At 42.4% G+C, this 19,748-nt stretch overlaps 1 protein-coding gene across 1 annotated transcript; it reads right to left on the reverse strand.

Annotated features, from left to right (window-relative positions):
* Positions 1 to 2,855: 2,855 nt before the first annotated feature.
* Positions 2,856 to 18,948, reverse strand: LOC138620408 (transmembrane protein 255B-like). The gene is made up of 9 exons (XM_069697582.1): positions 18,779 to 18,948; positions 17,878 to 18,020; positions 17,686 to 17,748; positions 8,429 to 8,518; positions 7,089 to 7,169; positions 6,577 to 6,662; positions 5,594 to 5,753; positions 4,861 to 5,007; positions 2,856 to 3,814 (listed from the first exon to the last, which is right to left on the reverse strand). Exons 1-9 carry the CDS (start codon positions 18,840 to 18,842, stop codon positions 3,575 to 3,577), a joined length of 1,074 nt encoding a protein of 357 aa, XP_069553683.1. The 5' UTR covers positions 18,843 to 18,948; the 3' UTR covers positions 2,856 to 3,574.
* Between the last annotated feature and the right edge of the window lie 800 nt (positions 18,949 to 19,748).

A 19,748-nucleotide genomic window follows, 5' to 3' on the forward strand; every position in this document is an offset into this window, starting at 1 on the left:
TATATAGTGCTACATCAGTTACCCTACTCAGAGAAAATGTGTCAACAGGTGCTCAGAGATTCCTGAGTGTTTGGTACATAATGACTTTGGGATTAATTGGGGACTAATAAATCTCATTTGCCCCTTTTTAAAAGCTGAATCCCCAACATGGAGATGCTGTATTTTAGGCACAACTTTGTGTTCTGTAGAAAACCTTGCACAGAGTTGCAGGTATAAATGGACTGCAGTGTAGAGCCATATTCTTGATGTCCTCTCGACTAGAGAAGCACTCCATGTGTGCCTGCAACCTTAAAAATCAACCATGTGCCTACAAAAGAACAACCAACCCAAACTCAACGACAGCTTCTCTCAAAACAGGTTTAATCATTTCGCAAAGGTGCAGTACTGTAACAACCCAACAAACCAAACCAACTCTTCTCCCAACAAACTCGTTGCAGTGAATACACTATGCATTTCCACCGGCGCGTTTTGGAGGATAACAGTCTTTTGAAAAAGTGACTGACACTCTGATTCTCAATCTTTAATCACCAACTTCATCACAGAGCCCCAAAACCCCCCCCCCTCCCCCCGAATCACCCAGTCACAGTTAAAACCTGCCATTTACCAACCTGAGGACAGATTAGTCACAGAAGCACAGGGAGACAGGAAGGGACCCTCTCCACAATGGAGAGAGAGCACTGCATTGATCGCACCACACAAGCTACTGAGAAAAAAAAAAAGAGTGCGCTGTAATATACTGAATATGTAAATATTGTGACTGTACAATGCTTTATAAAAGACAGAAAGCAAATACTACCTTACGTTTCTGGAGGTTTTCTGCACGTTTTAAGTTGATCCAAAGTTTTAAAGAAAAATCTCTCAAAAACAGAAAAGTCGGAGCGACAAATCTGATTATTTTCTTGAAATGGGAATCGTGAGAGTGGGCGAGCAATAAATAGCCAGGGATCAAAGTAGCATCAGTCTTTAGGGAATTTCATTTTATAGGTGCTGAGCTAATCAAAACACAATAAAAACAAAGAATGTGAGTGGAGCGTTGTGATCGAGAATGCCAAAAGGGCTCCAGCGTTATTTTACTTCCCTCTACGATGTATCGTTTTATAGTTTTCTGATGGATGAATGCCCGAATATAGTGCTTGACCTGTTTATTGTTTTTATCATGTGTTGTATCTTGAACTTCTCTTTTAGTTTATATTTTTCACTTTAACTGCCAGTATGTGTACAATGCTGAGAGAAGTCTGCCTTTTGAGTTTTAACTTCCCTCAACAGTGAAAGTCCTATTTAAAAAAATAAAAGCAGCTGTATATGAACATCAGAGAGTAAAATTGTATTTTCAGAAAAGCTATTTGTACACTGTGGTTCTGCTGAAGATCAGCTCTGACATGACGTGTTCATGTTTGAAACTCGGGGGAGCTTTCTGCTGTATCTCGTGGCCTCCTTGAGTGAATACAACGTGCTCGGGTATCATTACAGTTCAGCATGTAGGAAGTCTTTGATCCTTTCCAATGAGATGTTAAGCTTTGAATGCGACCGCTAGTCCAGCAAGAAACGCACGAAATACAACAGAAGAGCAGCTGAAACTCCTGTTTTTAATCATTTGGAAGTGTGCAGCCTGCCGCACGTCTCCTTCTCGTTCCGGTTCTCCCGACTTATTTAAAACTTGTCCACCGACAAAAATGCAAGAACAAAAGTTTCTTATTTTGTGAACATATTTTTGACGAATGATCCCAGACGGTTCTAACTTTGACATTGTCCTCCATGAGCCGCTGGTTCATACGAGACAAAGTAAAGCTGGAGCAGAGTATGCCGAGTTGAGCGGAAGCGAGTTTTATCGCTTATGAATTGAACAAGATTATGTTGATTTCTTCTTTCATAACTTACACGGTCTCACTTTAAGGTGAAACGATACCGTAAGAACAGCTGGCACCGGTGGTAACGACACTCTGGAGGAAGAATTTCAAGGCCAAGCGTTCATGTGGAGTGTGAAGCTGCTGCTGCCGGAAGAGGCTAACTTAGCTTAGCACAATGAGTGGAAACGGTGAAAAGCACTTGCTTGGCTTTGTGCTGTAACGGCGGAATCTGAAACCATCAACCGATTAGTCAAATAATAGAAAATGATTCGGCTATTTTGATGCATGAATAGTCATTTTCAAAACATTTCGGACAAATTCTCAATTTCTCAGATTTTAGCTTCTTAAAAATGTAGATTTGACTCTTTTCTTTGGTCCTCCAATGATAACAAACTGAATATCTTTTTTGTTTGTGGACTGCTAGCAGAGACGCAACAAAACATCACCAGCTGCATCTTCAGCTTTGGGAAACACCAGTAAACATTTTTGACAATTTTTTTTTTTTTTTTTAAACATTTAAAGACGATACAATCAAGAAAATAATCAACAGATGAATTGCTAAAAGTAATTTGCATCCCTAATATAAATTGTTATGGAGATTTAAAGGTGGATTGTGTTTCATTCAGAAACATGGAGCCTCACTGTTTCCCCCCTTTTTTTTTTTTTTTGTAAGGCCTTATGCTAAGAGAGAGTAGCTTCTTCTTTACCATATAAACATGAACATAGCATCAGTTTTTTTTTTTTTTTTTTTTTAATATCTTGCTACCAAGCAAATACGTGTATTTTCCAACATGTTGAACTCTTCCTTTTTAGATGTGAGATTTTGATAAAGCCCTTACTCCACATGTATGAATGTCTTACAGTTCCCAGTTCAGTACATGATGTATTTCATAGCAGCGGCGGCTAAAAGAAATCCCATCCGGCAGCAGTCAACATGCATCATCAATAATACATACGGATTATTGACTGTAAAGCGCACATCGAATGATTCACACAAACAGAATGAAGTAACAACATCATGAGCATTATTTAATTTCCAGTTCACATTTCGAGAAAGCCCTTTCAACTAGTATGAGATGATACAGAGGGAGACCTGTCGGTCGGTCGGTCGACACGAGGGAGAACATAAACAACTACCAGACCACGGCCACGTGTACCACAATACACTAGTTTATATGGAAAACAACAGCATCTGGAGGCCAGCTGTAGGCTCAAAGGAAACGTTTGGGAAATGTGCTTATTCACTTCACCTTGCAGGTTATGAACTTTAGTTTTTGTAAGAGATTTTTATAAACGAGATTTAACGTGTTGTTTAGTCAGATTTAAAGATCCTGGTCAGCAGATGTGGACCGATGCGCGCTAGCCGTTTCCCTCCATTTCCAGTCTTTATGCTAAGCTAACAGCCGCTGCCTGCAGCTTCAGAGCGACGTCAACCTTCTCGCGCAATTCTCAACGAGAAAAAGTGAATAAGCACGTTTCCTTCGGCGAACACGCAGGAAATAACCGACTCTCGTCTATATGATCACACGACATAGCTTTTTAAATCTGCGTCTTGTCTTCAGCTCAATCCCGTCAGACGCGTGAAACACATGAAATCAGTACTTGTGAAGCGTACATGTATATTTTCCCTCTACGAGGTCACCTGTGAAATGTCTTGCGCTGCATTCAGTCTGACCAGGCGAAGACCTCGTCCTCCAGCTGCGCCGGCTGCGCGTTGGCCTGAGGGCTCAGCAGGCGTACGGCGGAGGTTTCTCGAAGGGGCTGTAGGAGGATCCGTAGAGGTCGGGAGCGTTGGGAGTCAGCATGTAGCCTCCTGGGTCCTGGGTGGCTCCCTGAGGCTGTGGCTGGGTGGGGAGCTGAGAGGGCTGCTGGCCCTGGTTCTCCTCAGACGGGCAGGCGGAGGAGGTGGTCAGGCCTCCTTCGGGGATCACGTGGGGAGCAGCAGTTGCCTGGTAGTTGCCGTTGCGCTGTGGGAGAGGCAGAGGGGACGGATAGGGAGTGGTAGATTTTTTTTTTTTTTAACGGTATGCGGAAGTCCTGCCAAAGATACCGAAAAATCCTTTTGGACATTTTTACGTGAGGTGCGGCTTTAATCGTCTTCTTCTCTGCGCTTTGTTTCTTGGTTTGCAACCACAGAAATATCAGCTGTACCTAATAATCGATCTGTTCAATTCAATTCAATTTAATTCAATTCAACTTTATTTAGGTAGCGCCAAATCACAACATAGGTTATTTCATGTCACTTAACACATTTAAAGTCCTTACAGCAGTACTTTACAACATTTATACAGAGAAACCCAACAATTCCCACATAAGCTAGGAGGGAGGGGGAAACAACTCCTCTTTAAGGGAGAAAAACCTCCAACAGAGGGAAGAAAAAAAAACCTCCCTCTGAACAGGAAGAAACCTCCGACAGAACCGGGCTCAGAGGTGGGCGGCCATCTGCCTCCACCGGTCGGGGTGAGAGGAGAGCAGAGAGAGAAAAGGACAGCGTAGAGATAGAAGAGAAGAACTGTTGGTGGAGACGACGATCGCAGAGCAGAGACGTGCGGCTCAGCGCTCTGACTGACTAATTTCTGAATACAAGTTTCCACAATATAAATAAAAGAACACCGACAGATGTAACGTGATCGGCTGTTTGCAGCTGCAGTAAACCTGTTAATAATAATTACAGCCGTCGTCACAGGAACATGAAGCTGATCTTACGGTACTACAATAATCTCTGCAGAACATTAATTTGAAGTTTAAGATGAATTGATCTCTTTTCACACTTTCTTTGCTTTACACACCAGAAGCTTCAGGTATACACGAAACGAGTGCTTTTAGAGTGCTTTTCTTTTCACACCAGACATTTGGGACCGGTAGTAAAAGTGCAGGTGTTTCTAATGATACCACCTCTTCCAGTAAACCGCAGCAGTGAAACCAATCGCAGTTCGTTCTGTTATTTACACCCGTGATTTCACTGCTTCCTCGGTTCCTCGTGCTTCTGTTTAGTTTGGGCCTGAGCTCCTACCTGCATGGGTAGGGGGTAGTTGGGGTAGGCGGGCAGAGTCTGTCCCGGAGGACAGAAGCCGGCGTAGGTGAGCATGTGCTGGGTCGGGTTATACAGGATGTGAGGCGGCGGCGCCGGGCTGGGAGCCATCTGAGGAGCGGGCTTCTGCTGCGGGAGACAGTCGACAGGTTTTTTAGATCAAGTTGGACATCACCAAAGGAGGCTGTTCAGCACTTTAAAGGGCTGAAGTATGGCTGCTGCCTAATGTGCTGTGAGAACCGGAGTCATAGAATCACGTCTTTGAATACAAACGAAGAGACAAAACGACAACAAGAAGGTTCGAAGACAGAAAACAATCAGAGTTACGCAACAACGTAAATGATTAAGTTGACGCTTCAGTTTCTGACGGTTTGATCTCGTGAACGATGCATTCAGTCATTCAGGAACTGTATCGATCAGATTGAGGCAGAGCGAGCCGAGTGCAGTAGAAGCTTTGAAAACGGACTCTGCTCCGAGATGTTGTAAGCTGCCATTAAAATAACGTGTTTAACAGGCGTCCTGGAGGATCCTGATCTTTACAGCCGGGCTGAAACAGATGTTTGGGGGTTTACGTTCCTCAAAGTCAGAGGCTGTATCTGGCCTTCGGGCTACAAGGCAAGATCACAAGTACGAGCATCTGTGTCAGCTGTTTTCTATCTTAGAATTTCCTGTGGCCCTTCGCATCCAAAGAGCAGATTTTGGTCCTCGTGCTCACCATGTCTTTGTACGCTCCGAGGATGGCGGCGGCGATGATTCCCAGGAACAAGCAGATGACGTTGAGCACCACCGAGGCCCACAGCAGACGGTGCAGGTGGATCACGTCCCAGCAGCTGCTGACCCCGGTGAACTCGAAGTACTGCGTGTGGTAGTATGTGCTGCAAGAGGAGGAACACGGCCGAGATCATGAGCTGGTAAGAACGACTTTTGATTTAGTGTCTTAACTATTAGTGCCATAAATTTCAAAACATGAAAGGATTTTTTTTTTTTTTTTTTTTATATTCGAAAGCTTCTTCACAGCAGACATGGTTGGCTTGACAAGAAAAAAAAAACCCGCACACTAATATCACTAATGGGCCGTGGGAAGGAGCAGTTTTCCTATGAAATGTTCATTTCTGACATTTATTTATCTGTTTGGTCCATACTTTATTACATCTGCTCGCGTCCTGATCTGAATTCCTGCTGTACGGCTCCAACTTTCCACTGCTTATCACAAGTGGTTTTTATTTCAAACCGTCCATCACTTTATTACTTTATTAAACCTTCCAGACAGGCTCTTTATCAGTTTCAGAACTGAGGAGTGGTGTTGAGGGAGAAACTTTTTGGAAAGCTCTTTGGTGTGTTTAGGAGCTGATGGGGAAACTCCAACTATCACGTGGTCCCTGTCAGTCCCCATCAGCAGCCAAGTAGACGGAGCTTCTGACAGCCCGTTGTGATATCCGAGATGTTTACGTCACTTCAGCACCTGCTCTCTATTGCATCATCACACAATTAGAACGTACAATACAAACCAAGCTACATACTGAAATAATGAGGACAGCTGTTGTTGTTGCTGCCTGGAAAGTAGGAAGACATTGAAGTTGGAGTTATTGGGGTCGAAACATTCAAACCAAGCCGTACTTGTGCCTGTTTATCCAAAAATGAAGTTGTTCTCCTGCGCACACAGACGTGACACCAACACAGACCTGGGCATCGTCTCACCTCTCACAGTTGTACAGATAGCAGCAGTAGCAGGTGTTGCTCCTCAGCTTCAGCTTGCACGCCTTGTCGAATGAACGGCACGTCACCTGGTGTGGAAAGTTAACGAGGGTCGTGAAAACTGATTCGGCAACAAGGTGAAGAGGAGCTGGACAAACAGTTTGGGTAAAGAAACGCGTTAAAAGGTCACGGTATTACTTCAAGTGCTTTTATTTGCTTGTAATTAGTTTTTTATTTAAAAAAAAATAAATAAACAAACAAAATAAACAAGATGGAAGCAGTTGCTGCTTTTGGTGAGCGAAGTAAATCTGTGCAGTAACAGCGTTGGACCACTAGATGTCACCCACACTGTAAAACTTAAGGCACCAAAAACGCTGCAACGACACAGAATATCATCAGGAATTGAGCTAAAACGCATCAGTTCCACCATTTAAAATACAACTAATGAGACACGCCTGTTTTTACAATACAGACTGATTATATTACCGGTGTGTAGATGTGTGAATGAGAATCACCTCAGTGTAGTAGCTGTCGTAGGCGTAGCCCGAACCACTGGCATAAAAGTCACACATGTCCTCCTGCAAAGGTCGAATGTCCTGAAAGAGGGAGAAGATTTGTAAAATAAGTTCAACACAGGAGACACGCTCATCTGGAATCAAATGTTTATCCGTCTTGTGTTTTTACAGTAAGTCTCCGTGACTTCATGGTTTCTTTAGATGCTCTCTCTGCCTCAAAGTTCCATATGTGTGAATTTGAATCCGGGCAGGTGTTATTCTGTCCTTCCTCCTCATCCTCTTCCTCTGCGTCACTGCAGCAGTGATGGTTTACAACGTGTATCTGCACAGAACCGCTGCACTGGACGACAAAACCCACCGATCCGCATTAAACCTCACTGGACTTTATGCAATGTGAAAGCTAATAAAGTCATTTTCACTGTCCCGAGCTGGACCGCGCAATAAATATGACTTTTACTGTCCCGAGAGCACAAAATGAATATATCTGCAGGGGCGTGATCAATAGCAGGGACGCAGTCCAGATTTTTTAAAATCTCATTAGGAAGCCGAGGCCTCCACATCGACGATATCCATTAAGGAAACAACAGCGACCTTATTCGACCCGTGCCTTTGTCTGTTCACGTTTAAACTGTGAAGCAGTTTTCCTTCATCATCAGGTTTCTTCCGGCTCTGAGCAACAAGAACCCTCATGTGATTATTGGGACATAAGTGATGAAGAAAGGGAGACTACTGCCAGTGTTTCTAGATGGTCTGCTAAATGCTCTGCACTTATACAGCGCTGTTTTACCTCCGTGGCCTCAAAGCACTGCACATTTTGTCTCCCGTTCACGCGTACGTTGAGCGTGGCAGCAGAGCTGCCGCAGAAGGCGCTCGCCCGCCATCGGGAGCAACTCGGGCTTCAGCGTCTTGCCCATGGACACATCAGAAAGTGGACATGGGATTAGACCGCCAACCTTCTGATTGGCGGGGAACCTGCAGGTTAACCAGGTTTCAAGGATGAATTCTCCTCGTTTCACTGGAAGTTCGCCTGCATCAGAGTTTTGTGTGACTTTTAACGACGCATTTAATCAGCCCTGCGACGCTGGAAGTTTGCTCCGCTCTCCAGCAGCTCGGCGCAGGTCGAGCGCCGAGATTAGTTTGTCAGGTCTTCCTGCGGCTCCACATTTCCTGATCTGACGACGTGTCTCGTGCGAGTCTCGACCCGCCGACGGGCGTGATTTCCTCCGTGTGTGTGTGTGTGTGTGTGTGTGTGTGTGTGTGTGTGTGTGTGTCACAGTTTGTTCAGACAGAAACGGCTGGATTAGTTTGTGTCTCTTTCTTAAAATCCGCACGATACTCACAATGAACTCTGAGGCGATGATGCCATCCACGATGGCGCAGAAGAAAGAGGCGATGACTCCGAGGCTGATGAAGATTATTGCTGCCACGAGCTTGACGAGAGGTGGAGGAAGAAATAAACGGTTAACGGTTAAGCGCACGCACAGCTAGAAACGCAATTTTGATGTATTTCTAAGGAATTAAATGATATAAAAAAAATTAAAAAATGACAAGTTGTAAAATGAATCAGATTCAAATGAATGAGGAGCTACAGATAACTTGGGAATCTGCAAATATAAATCGATTCATAACAAAGATGGAGGATAATAAAAAAAAAAAAAGCTAGCACGATGTTTTTTTTTATAATCATAAAACTGTTTGATCATTTATCAGGATCTATGTATTCACAAAGTACGATAGTTATATTTTTCTGAGTACTCGTTCCTTTATTCTTTTTTTTATCAATTAATATGCAGGAATTTGTGTTGACACGCGCACACCGGTGTATCTACGCTGATGTATGTCTCAGCTGGTGTTTGTCCTGATTGGTCGTCTGCAGCTTCTGGGCTGCAGGACGATAAAGAAAATATACGGCGTCTCGCGCCGACACGGAGTCGCTTTGCAGCTGATTTACAGGCAAAAGAAGCGACGTACAGGACAGCGAGACGGCCTGCTGCTGCAGCAAGGTCAATCTCATTCCCCCAATCTGACACGCGCACAAATCCACATTGTTTTCTGTACTGATCACTGATCAATAACCTTTCAAAGAAGCACCAACACACACACACACACACACACACACACACACACACACACACACACGGGCTGCGTCGTTTAGGTCTCTACTGTAAGTACTTTTCTGGATATGACACGCGGAGCCCAGCAGAGCCAGCTGGTTGGTCACAGATGTCTGATCGTAAACTTTATCACCGAGCGTCGGTTACTGTCGGTTCAATCACTCCTCCGGGACCGGACCTCCTGCACGGAAACACACGCTCGTTTCTGCCTGAAACTGAGGCAGCAGTTTGTCTCGGAAAAAGTCAAGCAAAAAGTAAAATGTAGATTTGTACACATAAACCTAGATACAACTATGTTTACGTCATGCAGATATTTGTTAGAGTTGGATTATTTGGATTATTTACATCCGAGTTGAAAAGTGAGAACGCAAAACGGACATTTAATCAATCATAAATTCTGTTTTTCTTGGTCGTGAAGTTCAAGTGACACCACAGGGTTTGTGAAAAGACTTTTCATAAAATGTTGTATTTGCATGTGTGTTTATTTATGTTTTGTTTTTTTAACCAAATGTGTCAGTTTTAACTAAAATTACAAGCAGCCAAAACTACAAGAGACAACAAGCCTTTTCACTGAAGACATCGTAAGATGTCGCAGTAGGAAAATCACAAGTGGAAATAATCAAATGACTGAAGAATGAATTTCATTTAGCTGCATCGTTACTGTTATGAGTAACACCTTTGCTTGTCTTGCTATAATAAGTCTAAATTTCTGCTGTGAAAAAGACCCTGTACATTTTGTTCCGAGTTGCTGTGAAATCATGCTGACCAATGAGAGTCGAGCACCATGGGGGGAGGGGCGGGGGTTAAAGCTCTGCACACCTGCCCAGGTGTTTTCACTTGTACTGGCTGACGGGATCCCGGCTCAGTTGGGTGGAGCCGTGCTGAGAATTCGATGAGCTCATCAGTTGAAATGTTCAACAGGTCGCCTGAATTCGGTCATGCAGGCGTGCCAGCAGTTTAGTTTGGCAACGGCCGAATCAGCCTTTTTGGTGGAGCGAGGGAACAAAACGGCGCTGGTGAAACCAAAAATGGCCCCCCGGCTACCATCCACTGAGCACTGTGTACTCTACATACTCAGTGAATGTCAGTCCACATGGTACGTTCATTATCACCATTAAAAACCATGACCAACCGGCTTTGCTTGTTTACCGGTATAATTCATCAAATGACAACATTTATTTACAGAAATGCTGGAATAGTACACCTACTACCTGCCCCGGTTTTTGTAAGAGCGCCAGTTAGTTTTGTGTTAATTTGATTAAACTGATTTATTCCGAAATTTGCGCTGTGTGATTGCAAAATAAACGGAGATAAAAATATTGAAACTAGATTTTGAATCACAGCTCTTTCTGTAAGACGGCAACAAAAACATTGAAACAGTGAAGGACCTGTTTTGGCTGAAGCTGCACACTACTGCTACAAATTATCACAATATTTTATTTGATTGTTTTTCTATTATATTATTCTATTCTATTATTATTTTATTCTATTGTTTCTATTATTGCTCCTGTATGTATGCTGCTGTGGCAAAAAAATTTCCCCTCGGGGATTAATAAAGTATATACCTACCTACCTATTCAATTTTTTTTTTTTTTTTTTTTTTTTTTTTTTTTTTTTTTTTTTTTTTTTAATGAACAAAAAAAATATCAAATAGACACTTCTGGCAGGTCCAAAGGGATCAGAGGGATTTCCAACTTGGTAATTTAAGTGATAAAGGTTCAAATTGCTCAAACAGGTGAAATGGAGCCCAAAAAAAAAAAAAGGTAACGTCCTTGTAGTCCTGAGGAAAAAGCCCACGTTGAGCCTCGAAGTCAGAAGCTCTATTTTAGTGTTTATTTTCCTAGTTTGTGGCCAACCAGAGACAAACGTGGCAGTTCAATATTGTGGTGTAAACCTTTAAAACAAACTGATCCGGTTTATTTAACCAGGAAACGTTAAAGAGACATTTTAAATGAATTTCCTTCAGCAAAGTGAAATAAGAGGCAGGCTGAGAAAATAAGCTTTTTCTGGGTGGGTTTTATCTGCCGCGGGTCCAGACTCTCCACTTCATTAGCGGTTTAAATGACTCTGCTTTTATGGGCTGCAAGTGTGAGATGAGGCCAGCAGCAGAGACAATAGAGCCTGACAACTGCATTACTTCACATTACCTTAGCACCAGCTGCTGGCACATAAAACATCCTCTCCGCCCAAACCTCCCCCGACACTGAAAAATCAACTACTGTAAAGGATTAAAGACACGCGCATACTGTAGCTGGTTTTCTGCTCAAAGGAGTCGCATCATTAAAGAAACATTAGAAAGACAGAAATAGTTGAAAGTAATTTGGTCAAGAACTTGACTACTGTATTTCCAATTCATACTTTTTACTTTTACTCTACTAGATTTTCAAATAATTTATGAAAGTTTCCGTAAAGGATCATATGAAATACAATGCGTTGCCAAAAAAAAAAAAAAATCTACTTCTGCATTTTTATATCAGTGGGATTTCAAATGAAGGACTTTTACTTGTATTGGAGAATTGTCGCGTTACAGGACCGAAGCTTTTACTTATACTTGCAAAAAACATTCATTTGGACTCGTGTCTTTGGTCAAACAGAGAATTTAAGTCCAATATGCACCTGATTTTTTTTTTTGGTCTTGACCAACCTCTGAAGGAAATATCTGCCTCTTCAGCTGCTAAAAGCTCCACTATGTTCAGTCTGGTTTGCTGCTGATCAGTTTGCGTACAGAAGTTCTTTAGAGCTTTTTAAAAATATATATATTTATTAAGAAGAAAATCCTTTCTAGATAGTGGACAGAGAAGATACAGACAGGAATTGTAGGGAAACAGACAGGATGAAATATGACGTCTGGTTAAATCACCCGACAGTCAGGACAAGTGGAGCTGAAACTCAATTATTCAAATTTATCAGAAATAAATTTGAAGTTTGAACTGTTGGTCAAACAAAACCTGCATTTTAAAAGCTGTCACTATAAAATGGTTAAGGCTTATCATTATATTTTTGTGTTTTTCAATCAAATCAATCAGCAGATTATCCCCTAAATACTAATTACAGTACTACAACATATCTGGTGATACTTTTACTTCAATAATCTTTTTAAATCTTTTTTTAACTTGTAATTAAGTATTCTTACAGCGGGATATTAGCTTTACTTCAGTAAAGTATCTGAGTACTTCCTCAACCCCCTGCTCATAGTTTTTACATTGAATATTTCAACACTGAATTCTTCTTCCACCACTAACATACGTAGAGAGATACCAGTAAAGGACATAAGGGGACACAAGTTTAAGAGTAGAAAAGACATTAGTGACTACGAGATAAAGACACGAAGAGGAGTTTTATAGCTTCAGTAAAGATACCTATCAGGTTATGTAACTAAAGTCGCTGACCGCTGCAAGGTCCTCGTCCCCTGCTCAGTGGTCCCGTGTCCAATGATGACCACCGCCGGACAGTAATAAGCAGTGATCGTCCCGTGGCCTGTTGGGTAAAATACGGCCCTTTAAAGGTCCGGGCTGCAAGGTGACCATGAGGACGACAGTCGGTGAGATACAGGCAGTAACTGCAGAAGAGGTTTGCTGGAGCAAAGAACACGAACTACATGAAGCATGTCGTCGTAAAGAAATCTTACAGGCTGTCGGAGCGGCGAAGCCCGTTATCAGAGCGGCAGGGTGGGAGCAGATAGAAAGGGAGTCCTTCTCTCTTTTACAGACAGGATTTCACGCTCCACAATCTCTTCATGAGACGAAATGAAACAGGGCGGTATACGAGTCGTTAATATTTTTGCAGTTTTAGTCAATACCGGTGACCACGGAGAGGGCTGGTCCCTCTGAAACACGTGTGATGAAGCACAAAGTCCTAAAACACCTGTTTCACACTGATGCATGCGGCGGGAGAGTCGTTCTCGTCTTATGAAATGGGATTAACTCCTCTCCCCTGGTTGACATTGTTTGTTTGCAAAAATATGCATTATTACTGATATATGATTATATGCACCCAGAGAGAATACATTAGTCCGTGTTTATTACACCGTTCACTGAAGTCTTACTTTAAGGGGAACCTCAAACAAGCTCACAGGGCTTTGTGCTGGAAAACAACCCGCTATCACACCAAAGCATGTTCTACATCCGTCAGTCCACCGCAGGACACCGTGTCGGGCTCCTGGTTGGTATTTCCACCTCGGCTTATATTTGCTTCCATTTCTTAGTTAAAACACTTTATGTAAAAAAAACTTATTTTTTTAATTTATTGAAGTATTTTCTTGGCATTTTGGCTTCATTTGTTTTAAAGGTTTTAGGTTAACTCTTTATTCTATCAACGATCCACACCTGACACAATAAATGTATTTAGCCACTGTTCTAAGTTGTTTTCAGCTTGTTTTGTGTTTTATCTCCTTGTTTGGTTATAATTGTGTGATCACTTTATATAGTCAATTTGATATATTTTAGTTTTTTTTTTTGACCCGTATTCATATTTTAATCTTGTTTTTAAGTTGTGCGTTAGTAGTCATTTATTTCCCGTTTACCTTTTTTTTTGTTGGTATTTCACCTGCAAACGTTCATCTACACAAAAAGGGCTTTAAAAATAAATTTGAATTGCTTGCGTTGAGTACAGTCCAAAACATGTCTCCAGTCAAACGGTGGGGGGAGGAGGAGGGAACTTCTCCGTTGGGCGGCTGTGAATAAACCTTGTCACTTCTGACTGTTTACAGTTCAAACCACATCAAACCCTCCATCTGCTAACTCCATGCGGTCGGAAGACTGGGTGAGCGATCCAGGAAGCGAGACAAGCCGCGGAGCTTCTCGGGTGTCCGCGGCATTATGCTGCGGTTAGTTGTTCTTTAATGAGCAGGCCGGCTCTCGCGTTACAGCGCGAGCCTCAGACACAGGAGGGAAGAAGACACCTGCGTGAGAGCGAACATCGTGCCTCGTGAGAGACACCGTAGACCGCCGCTTGCGTGCCAGCGATCGCACCATTAAACTTTAAAGCCCCCCGGGGGGGGGGTGGGAGAGATGTCAGATACAGCAGTCAGTTGTCTGTTCTACCCCCGTGTTCACACATCCGAAGCCGCACACATAAACACGAGAAGTAAAACGGCAAAGGACTGCAGAAAATATTGAACTTATTAAGAAATAAAAACCTGACTGCGTCGTTGTTAAACGGTGCTCTATATCGGACCATGTCAGCTGTGCACGCCCGGATGCTGTTTATCGCTCCGTATGTGTGAGCCGCAGTAGGAAAGCTATCTTTGTAGACCGGATTAAAAGCGTAAAGTAAACCGGTGCGATGTGACCGCACGACACCCTGGACGCCACATGAAAAAATTCACACCGCACACAGTCATGGTGACTGTGCAGCCAGATATTCCAGGTCCTAAATGTTCCCCGTTAACTGTAACCTACGGTGACGTCGTGTGGAGCTTCAGAGCCGGAGCATCTTTCCGCAGGCTCCCATTAAGTCCTGCAGAGCCGGGGAACGTATAGGATCATCAGTGCTTCTTTCATAAATGTGAATGTTTGAATACTCTGGAGGTTTTCTTACCTGATCCGTTAGCTAACAGAGAGTTGGCTAAGGTCCTGTTTCCAATTTGGCTATTTCAATGCATATACATGCTTCTTGGCCCGTAATTGGACCACAGGCGGCCAGTTTAGGCTGAGTGTTTCCACCTCATCAACATGACCACCTGAGATCGGATATCACTTCCCCCGCTGTTTATGCAAATGAACACGGAGGCCACGTCAAGAAAATATACACAAGTAAATAAGCACAAGAACAGGAACCTGAACATCAGAACCACAATGATTCGGGTCGGATTAATTCGTTGCTCCAGCTCGTCTCCGCTGCAGCGGATCAAAGGGGGCGGGGGCTGTGACTCAAAGGGGGCGGGGCCACACACAGCTGTGGGTCGCATGCCTGGGAAATTACAGGAGATAAACTACAAGACAAACAGATGCATGATAAGAGGAGTTTAAGCTGCAGGTCGGCTAATTATTGCGCTGTGTGTTACAAATATAGAGCTATGACGGATGTCACGTTTGTAAATGTCCGAACACTGAAGTTTGTAAAACTAATTCACAGCCTTAGATGAATTAATTAATTATTGATCCACACCGCGTCTCCGCTGCGTCTCTCCCACTGTTGTGGGTGATTTGTGTCGGAAATAACATGATATTAAATAAAAGAAACAAAGATAAACCCAGAGGAGGCCTTGGTGAAACAAAGCGAAGTGCGTTTTAATTCAATAATCAGCTGATTCATGACGTCAGGCTGCAGTAAGTTTCTCCTGCTGTCCTACAGTTCAGCCGATCAGCAGGATCACACAGGACATTAAATACAAATAAGAGCAGCAGGCAGAGATCAGATCAGGTGATTGAGTGAATGGAGGAAAAGAAAATCCCGAACTGACAGAGGTGCTGTAACGTGACGGTAACTCACCGGAGCACCGGGGCACCGGGAGGTGGAGCTGCATCAGCAGGTTTAGTCAGTTAGCTCGCTTACTAGGTAGCCAATTAAGATGATCTTAGCACAAGTTGATTGAAAAAGCTGACTACAAAAGAAACTAGATTCAGGATGTGTTTGGTGAACACAACGCTATATATGTGGGGAACAGCTGTCACTGGAGTCTAGACGTGTCCAGATGTAACTGCTAATGTCAGCCGACAGTCAGTTAACTGGACACGTTTGATATTCCACCAATAAAATGTTCATCCTTAACGTGAAGACAAAACATTTATCCATCCATGTAGATTCACTTCATTTTCGGGAGCTAATTCCATCAGTTTCTAGTTGATGCATTTTGTTTACTTGGAGTCATATAAGTAACCTCTTTCTAGTCATTCCGTAGCTCCTTTTTTCTATACTCTTCATCCCCCCCTGATATTGTAATTTAATAAAGGTTTATGATTAAGCCTAACGGTGACTAAACTACTTTGTTTTGAAATGAGAACTGAAGGGGTGCTCGGTTGCCTCATGGTTACGCAACCATTAGGTAGTTTGGCTCCATCTTGACCTTTTGTTGCCTCTGTGACTAATTTCCTGTCTGCATCCCCACTTACACTGTCTCAAAACAAAAAAAAGTTTGTCTTTTATTAAGCTTAGAAGCATAAATTGTTGGGTTTTTTTTCCAATATTAAGCAAAATTTGACGTGTTGGACAAAATACGGCCAAATTGGGAGGTGGAAAGCGAGGCCTGTCTGTCTGCTGAGGTTTCTGTGTCACCGGTGTCCTCTTCAGACGCACCGAGTGTCATGCTGGGTTTCATGTCCTGTGAATGTGATACCGACGACACTGCTTGAATGACACAGAACAGCCTCTGGTTGCCACCAGCGCTTAAGTAGCATTGCATTTGTCAGCCATTTGAATATTATCGCAAACTGGTTGAAATCGGCGTCCGACTGACTGGAGGTCAGTTCAGCACTGTGGCCGTCTTAATCTAGGATTTTATCATTCTACATAATGCACACCGTGCATTCGTATACATTTTCAAAGATTGGCTTAGTAATAATCTTTTTAGGCTTTCAGCACCTGTAAGTGCCCCTCCTCTGGAGTCGTTAACATGACAACTGTTTGAACCCGCTGTTGTACAGACAGGCACTTTGATGATATTTTACCCATGTCCCTGTCTGAAATAAAAGAGCCCTGTCAGCAGCTGACCAATACTAATGCAATTTCTCTTCTTGTCATTGAAGTCCAGAGACAAATGCATTCACTTCTCCCGACTGCAAATCCAGTCACGTACACTGACCCGGCAACAAGGACCAAGAACACATTACGCTGCCATCGAGTAATCAGATTTGCTTCTTGCTCATAACAGCAATTTCCTGTAAAACAGTTTGATGAATTTGAAAAGTCTGTAACATAATCCTTTAATTTATGGTGTGTGTGTGTATATATATATATATATATATATATATATTTGTCTCATTTTCCAGGAACAATACCTCGTATTTAGAAGATGACTGTTACGAAACTCTAAAAGCTGACAGACGTCACCTTGACGCAGAACAAACACGAGCCTGCGATGTGAATGTGACGTTGCACAACAGAATCTTTCATCGCAAACAAACATCTTTTTGTTTATGATAGAAACAAATACAAAATAAACAACTTATAGGAATCATTTTAGTTGACAGAAACATGTTTTTTCTATTTCCTGGCCTGGGACTCATCCTGGGACCCCACAGATTTGTCTTGTGACCACATGCGGAGGTCGTGGACTCCACGATCAAATTCACAAACTACATAACAGAGAATGGAGAAACTAATTATAGGAGCATGTTTGTCACTTAATGTGAAAGGAACCGGGTAGATCTTTTGCAACGACGTCTGCAGCAGCTTTTATGGCTTTTTTTTTTTCTGAGGTGTGATGTACACATTGAATAAAGTAGGGGGTGTAGGTGGAGAGCATGAAGGTCTTGGTTGAATTTAATGAAGCAAAATCCTCATTAGGGTTGATTTTGACACAAAAGTTGGAGGAGAAGACTCACCATGGGTCTGCGGTTTTCCACCAGGTGGATGCCAACAATACCCAGAAACGCTCCAAAACTGAGCTGCAGGTACAGAAAGACCAAAGTGGGAGACATGAGAAGAAAATATGAAGGTTCAGCTGAGGAGCAGATGAACGAATGAAGGAGTCAGGACAAAGAAACGTGATGATTGTGAAGGTGACTGTCACTCACGGTGATGCCGGGATAATATCCAGCAACGGGCACGTTGTCGGTGCGAGTGGCCGAGATCAGACCCACGGTCAGCACCACCAGAGCCAGAGCCAGCAGAGACACGGTCACCCACAGAGCCTTCTTCCTGCGACGCAGGTACTGAGCTGGATGGGAGGAAGAAAAAAGGCAGACGGGACGCCTCCTTTTTTTAATTTACCACTTTAAAATACAAACACTGAGCTCTCATCTGCACTACTTTTTTTTTTCCTGAAGACTACACTCATACAGTTAAACAAAAGTTAAAGCAAAGAATGTACAAAAGTAAAAGTTTTGCACTCAAAATGTTAAGAAATAATCAACAGTCTACTCAGAGAATCGAAATTACTTTTATTATGCAGGTAAAATGCCTCCTGTCAGCGCATCTTTACGTGTCAGGCTGATTGTTAAGTGTTGTGCGTTTTGACATATTGTAAACAAGCTATATTTGCATGCTTATTAAAACATTTTGCCATCAACAACATGGAGGATTTGTAGGTTTTTGTTTCAAGTGCACGATATAATGCTTTCTTAAGAGTTTTGTGGTAATAATTCCACATTTCATTTTTAAAATCCTTATCATCAAACTCACCAATAAATGTCTGTCAAATGAATGCATGTGTAAAGATGACAAGTTTCCACCTGATGCTCCGGAAGTAAAAAGTATTATATTAAGTACTTGGAGAAGCATTTTAAATCATATTTTCCCTGTTAAAATTAAAATTAAAATTAGATAAAAATAAATGTTCTGCTATTTTTTTATTTATAATTTTTTGTGTGTGTGTGTGTAATTGCTTCCACGCACAGAGCAACACAGAATTAGAAGAAAACAACTACAGCCCACTTAGTTCCCATCATGCGGAGTTTAATAGTTGTTCTATTGTACCTGTTTTATCCAGTATTTCCGGTGCTGCCTGCTGAGTTGTCTGCGGGCTGTCAGGTTGCTGCATGTTGATGAATTCGCTTTGAAATTAAAACCACAGATGAGAAGGACGAAGGGCTTGAAGTGTGTCAAAGGAGGCTGTTTCCGTCCCTGTTGATTCAGCTCAGAGTCTTCATCCTGCGCGGAGCAACGACACTTATACGCTTATATTTAATCCTCACATTTGGTTGATGTCTGATAAATATATCTACCACAACTGACTGTTTGTGCTCAGGAGGGTTTAACTTTCCTTGAAGCCCGAGAGGGGGAGAGAGAGAGAGAGAGAGAGAGAGAGCGAGAGAGGGAGAGAGACCAATCAGCTCCTGATGCTCACCTCAGTGATGAATTATTAAATAATTAATTTTACATGAGTCTAATACAACCTCGATTTGATTCCTGTTGAAATCGTTGACAGAAAGAGACTAGACTCAATAAAACAGCGGGGGTGATGAGTTTTTTTTTTGTTGAGTTGTAATGTGTGCAGGTTGCTGGCTGGTCATGATGCTGTGGAGTTGATGTGGAAGTCACTAATATGTGATTACAGCGCCCTCTGTCGGCCAACGCACGAGAAACAACCCACTCAGCTCAGGTCCATCACATTGTTAAATATGTGGCCATCTGTATGAGCGAGATTGTTCAACTATAGTACAATTTTATTATTTATTTTCTGCATATAGGCAGAAAAGAAATAGTAAAATTTTACTTAAAAACAACAACAATTGATTTATTTTTCAAGACCAAATGAAACCTTTACCACAGTAAAGTAATCTCCTCTGGCTAGTATTGACTGGATTGAATACTAATTGACATTTTGAGCATCTCACATGGTTTTGGTGACTTGTTAAGTAATTTCAGGGATTGCAAGACGTCACTTTGGACTTTAGAAAGTTGCAAAAGGTGTTTTTTTCTTCTACTTTGTGATATTCTAGAGACC

Source organism: Brachyistius frenatus, unplaced genomic scaffold (assembly GCF_029030835.1).
Source record: "Brachyistius frenatus isolate BFR_SWC_R1_liver_20210118 unplaced genomic scaffold, ASM2903083v1 Contig_24, whole genome shotgun sequence".
Lineage (NCBI taxonomy): Eukaryota > Metazoa > Chordata > Actinopteri > Embiotocidae > Brachyistius > Brachyistius frenatus.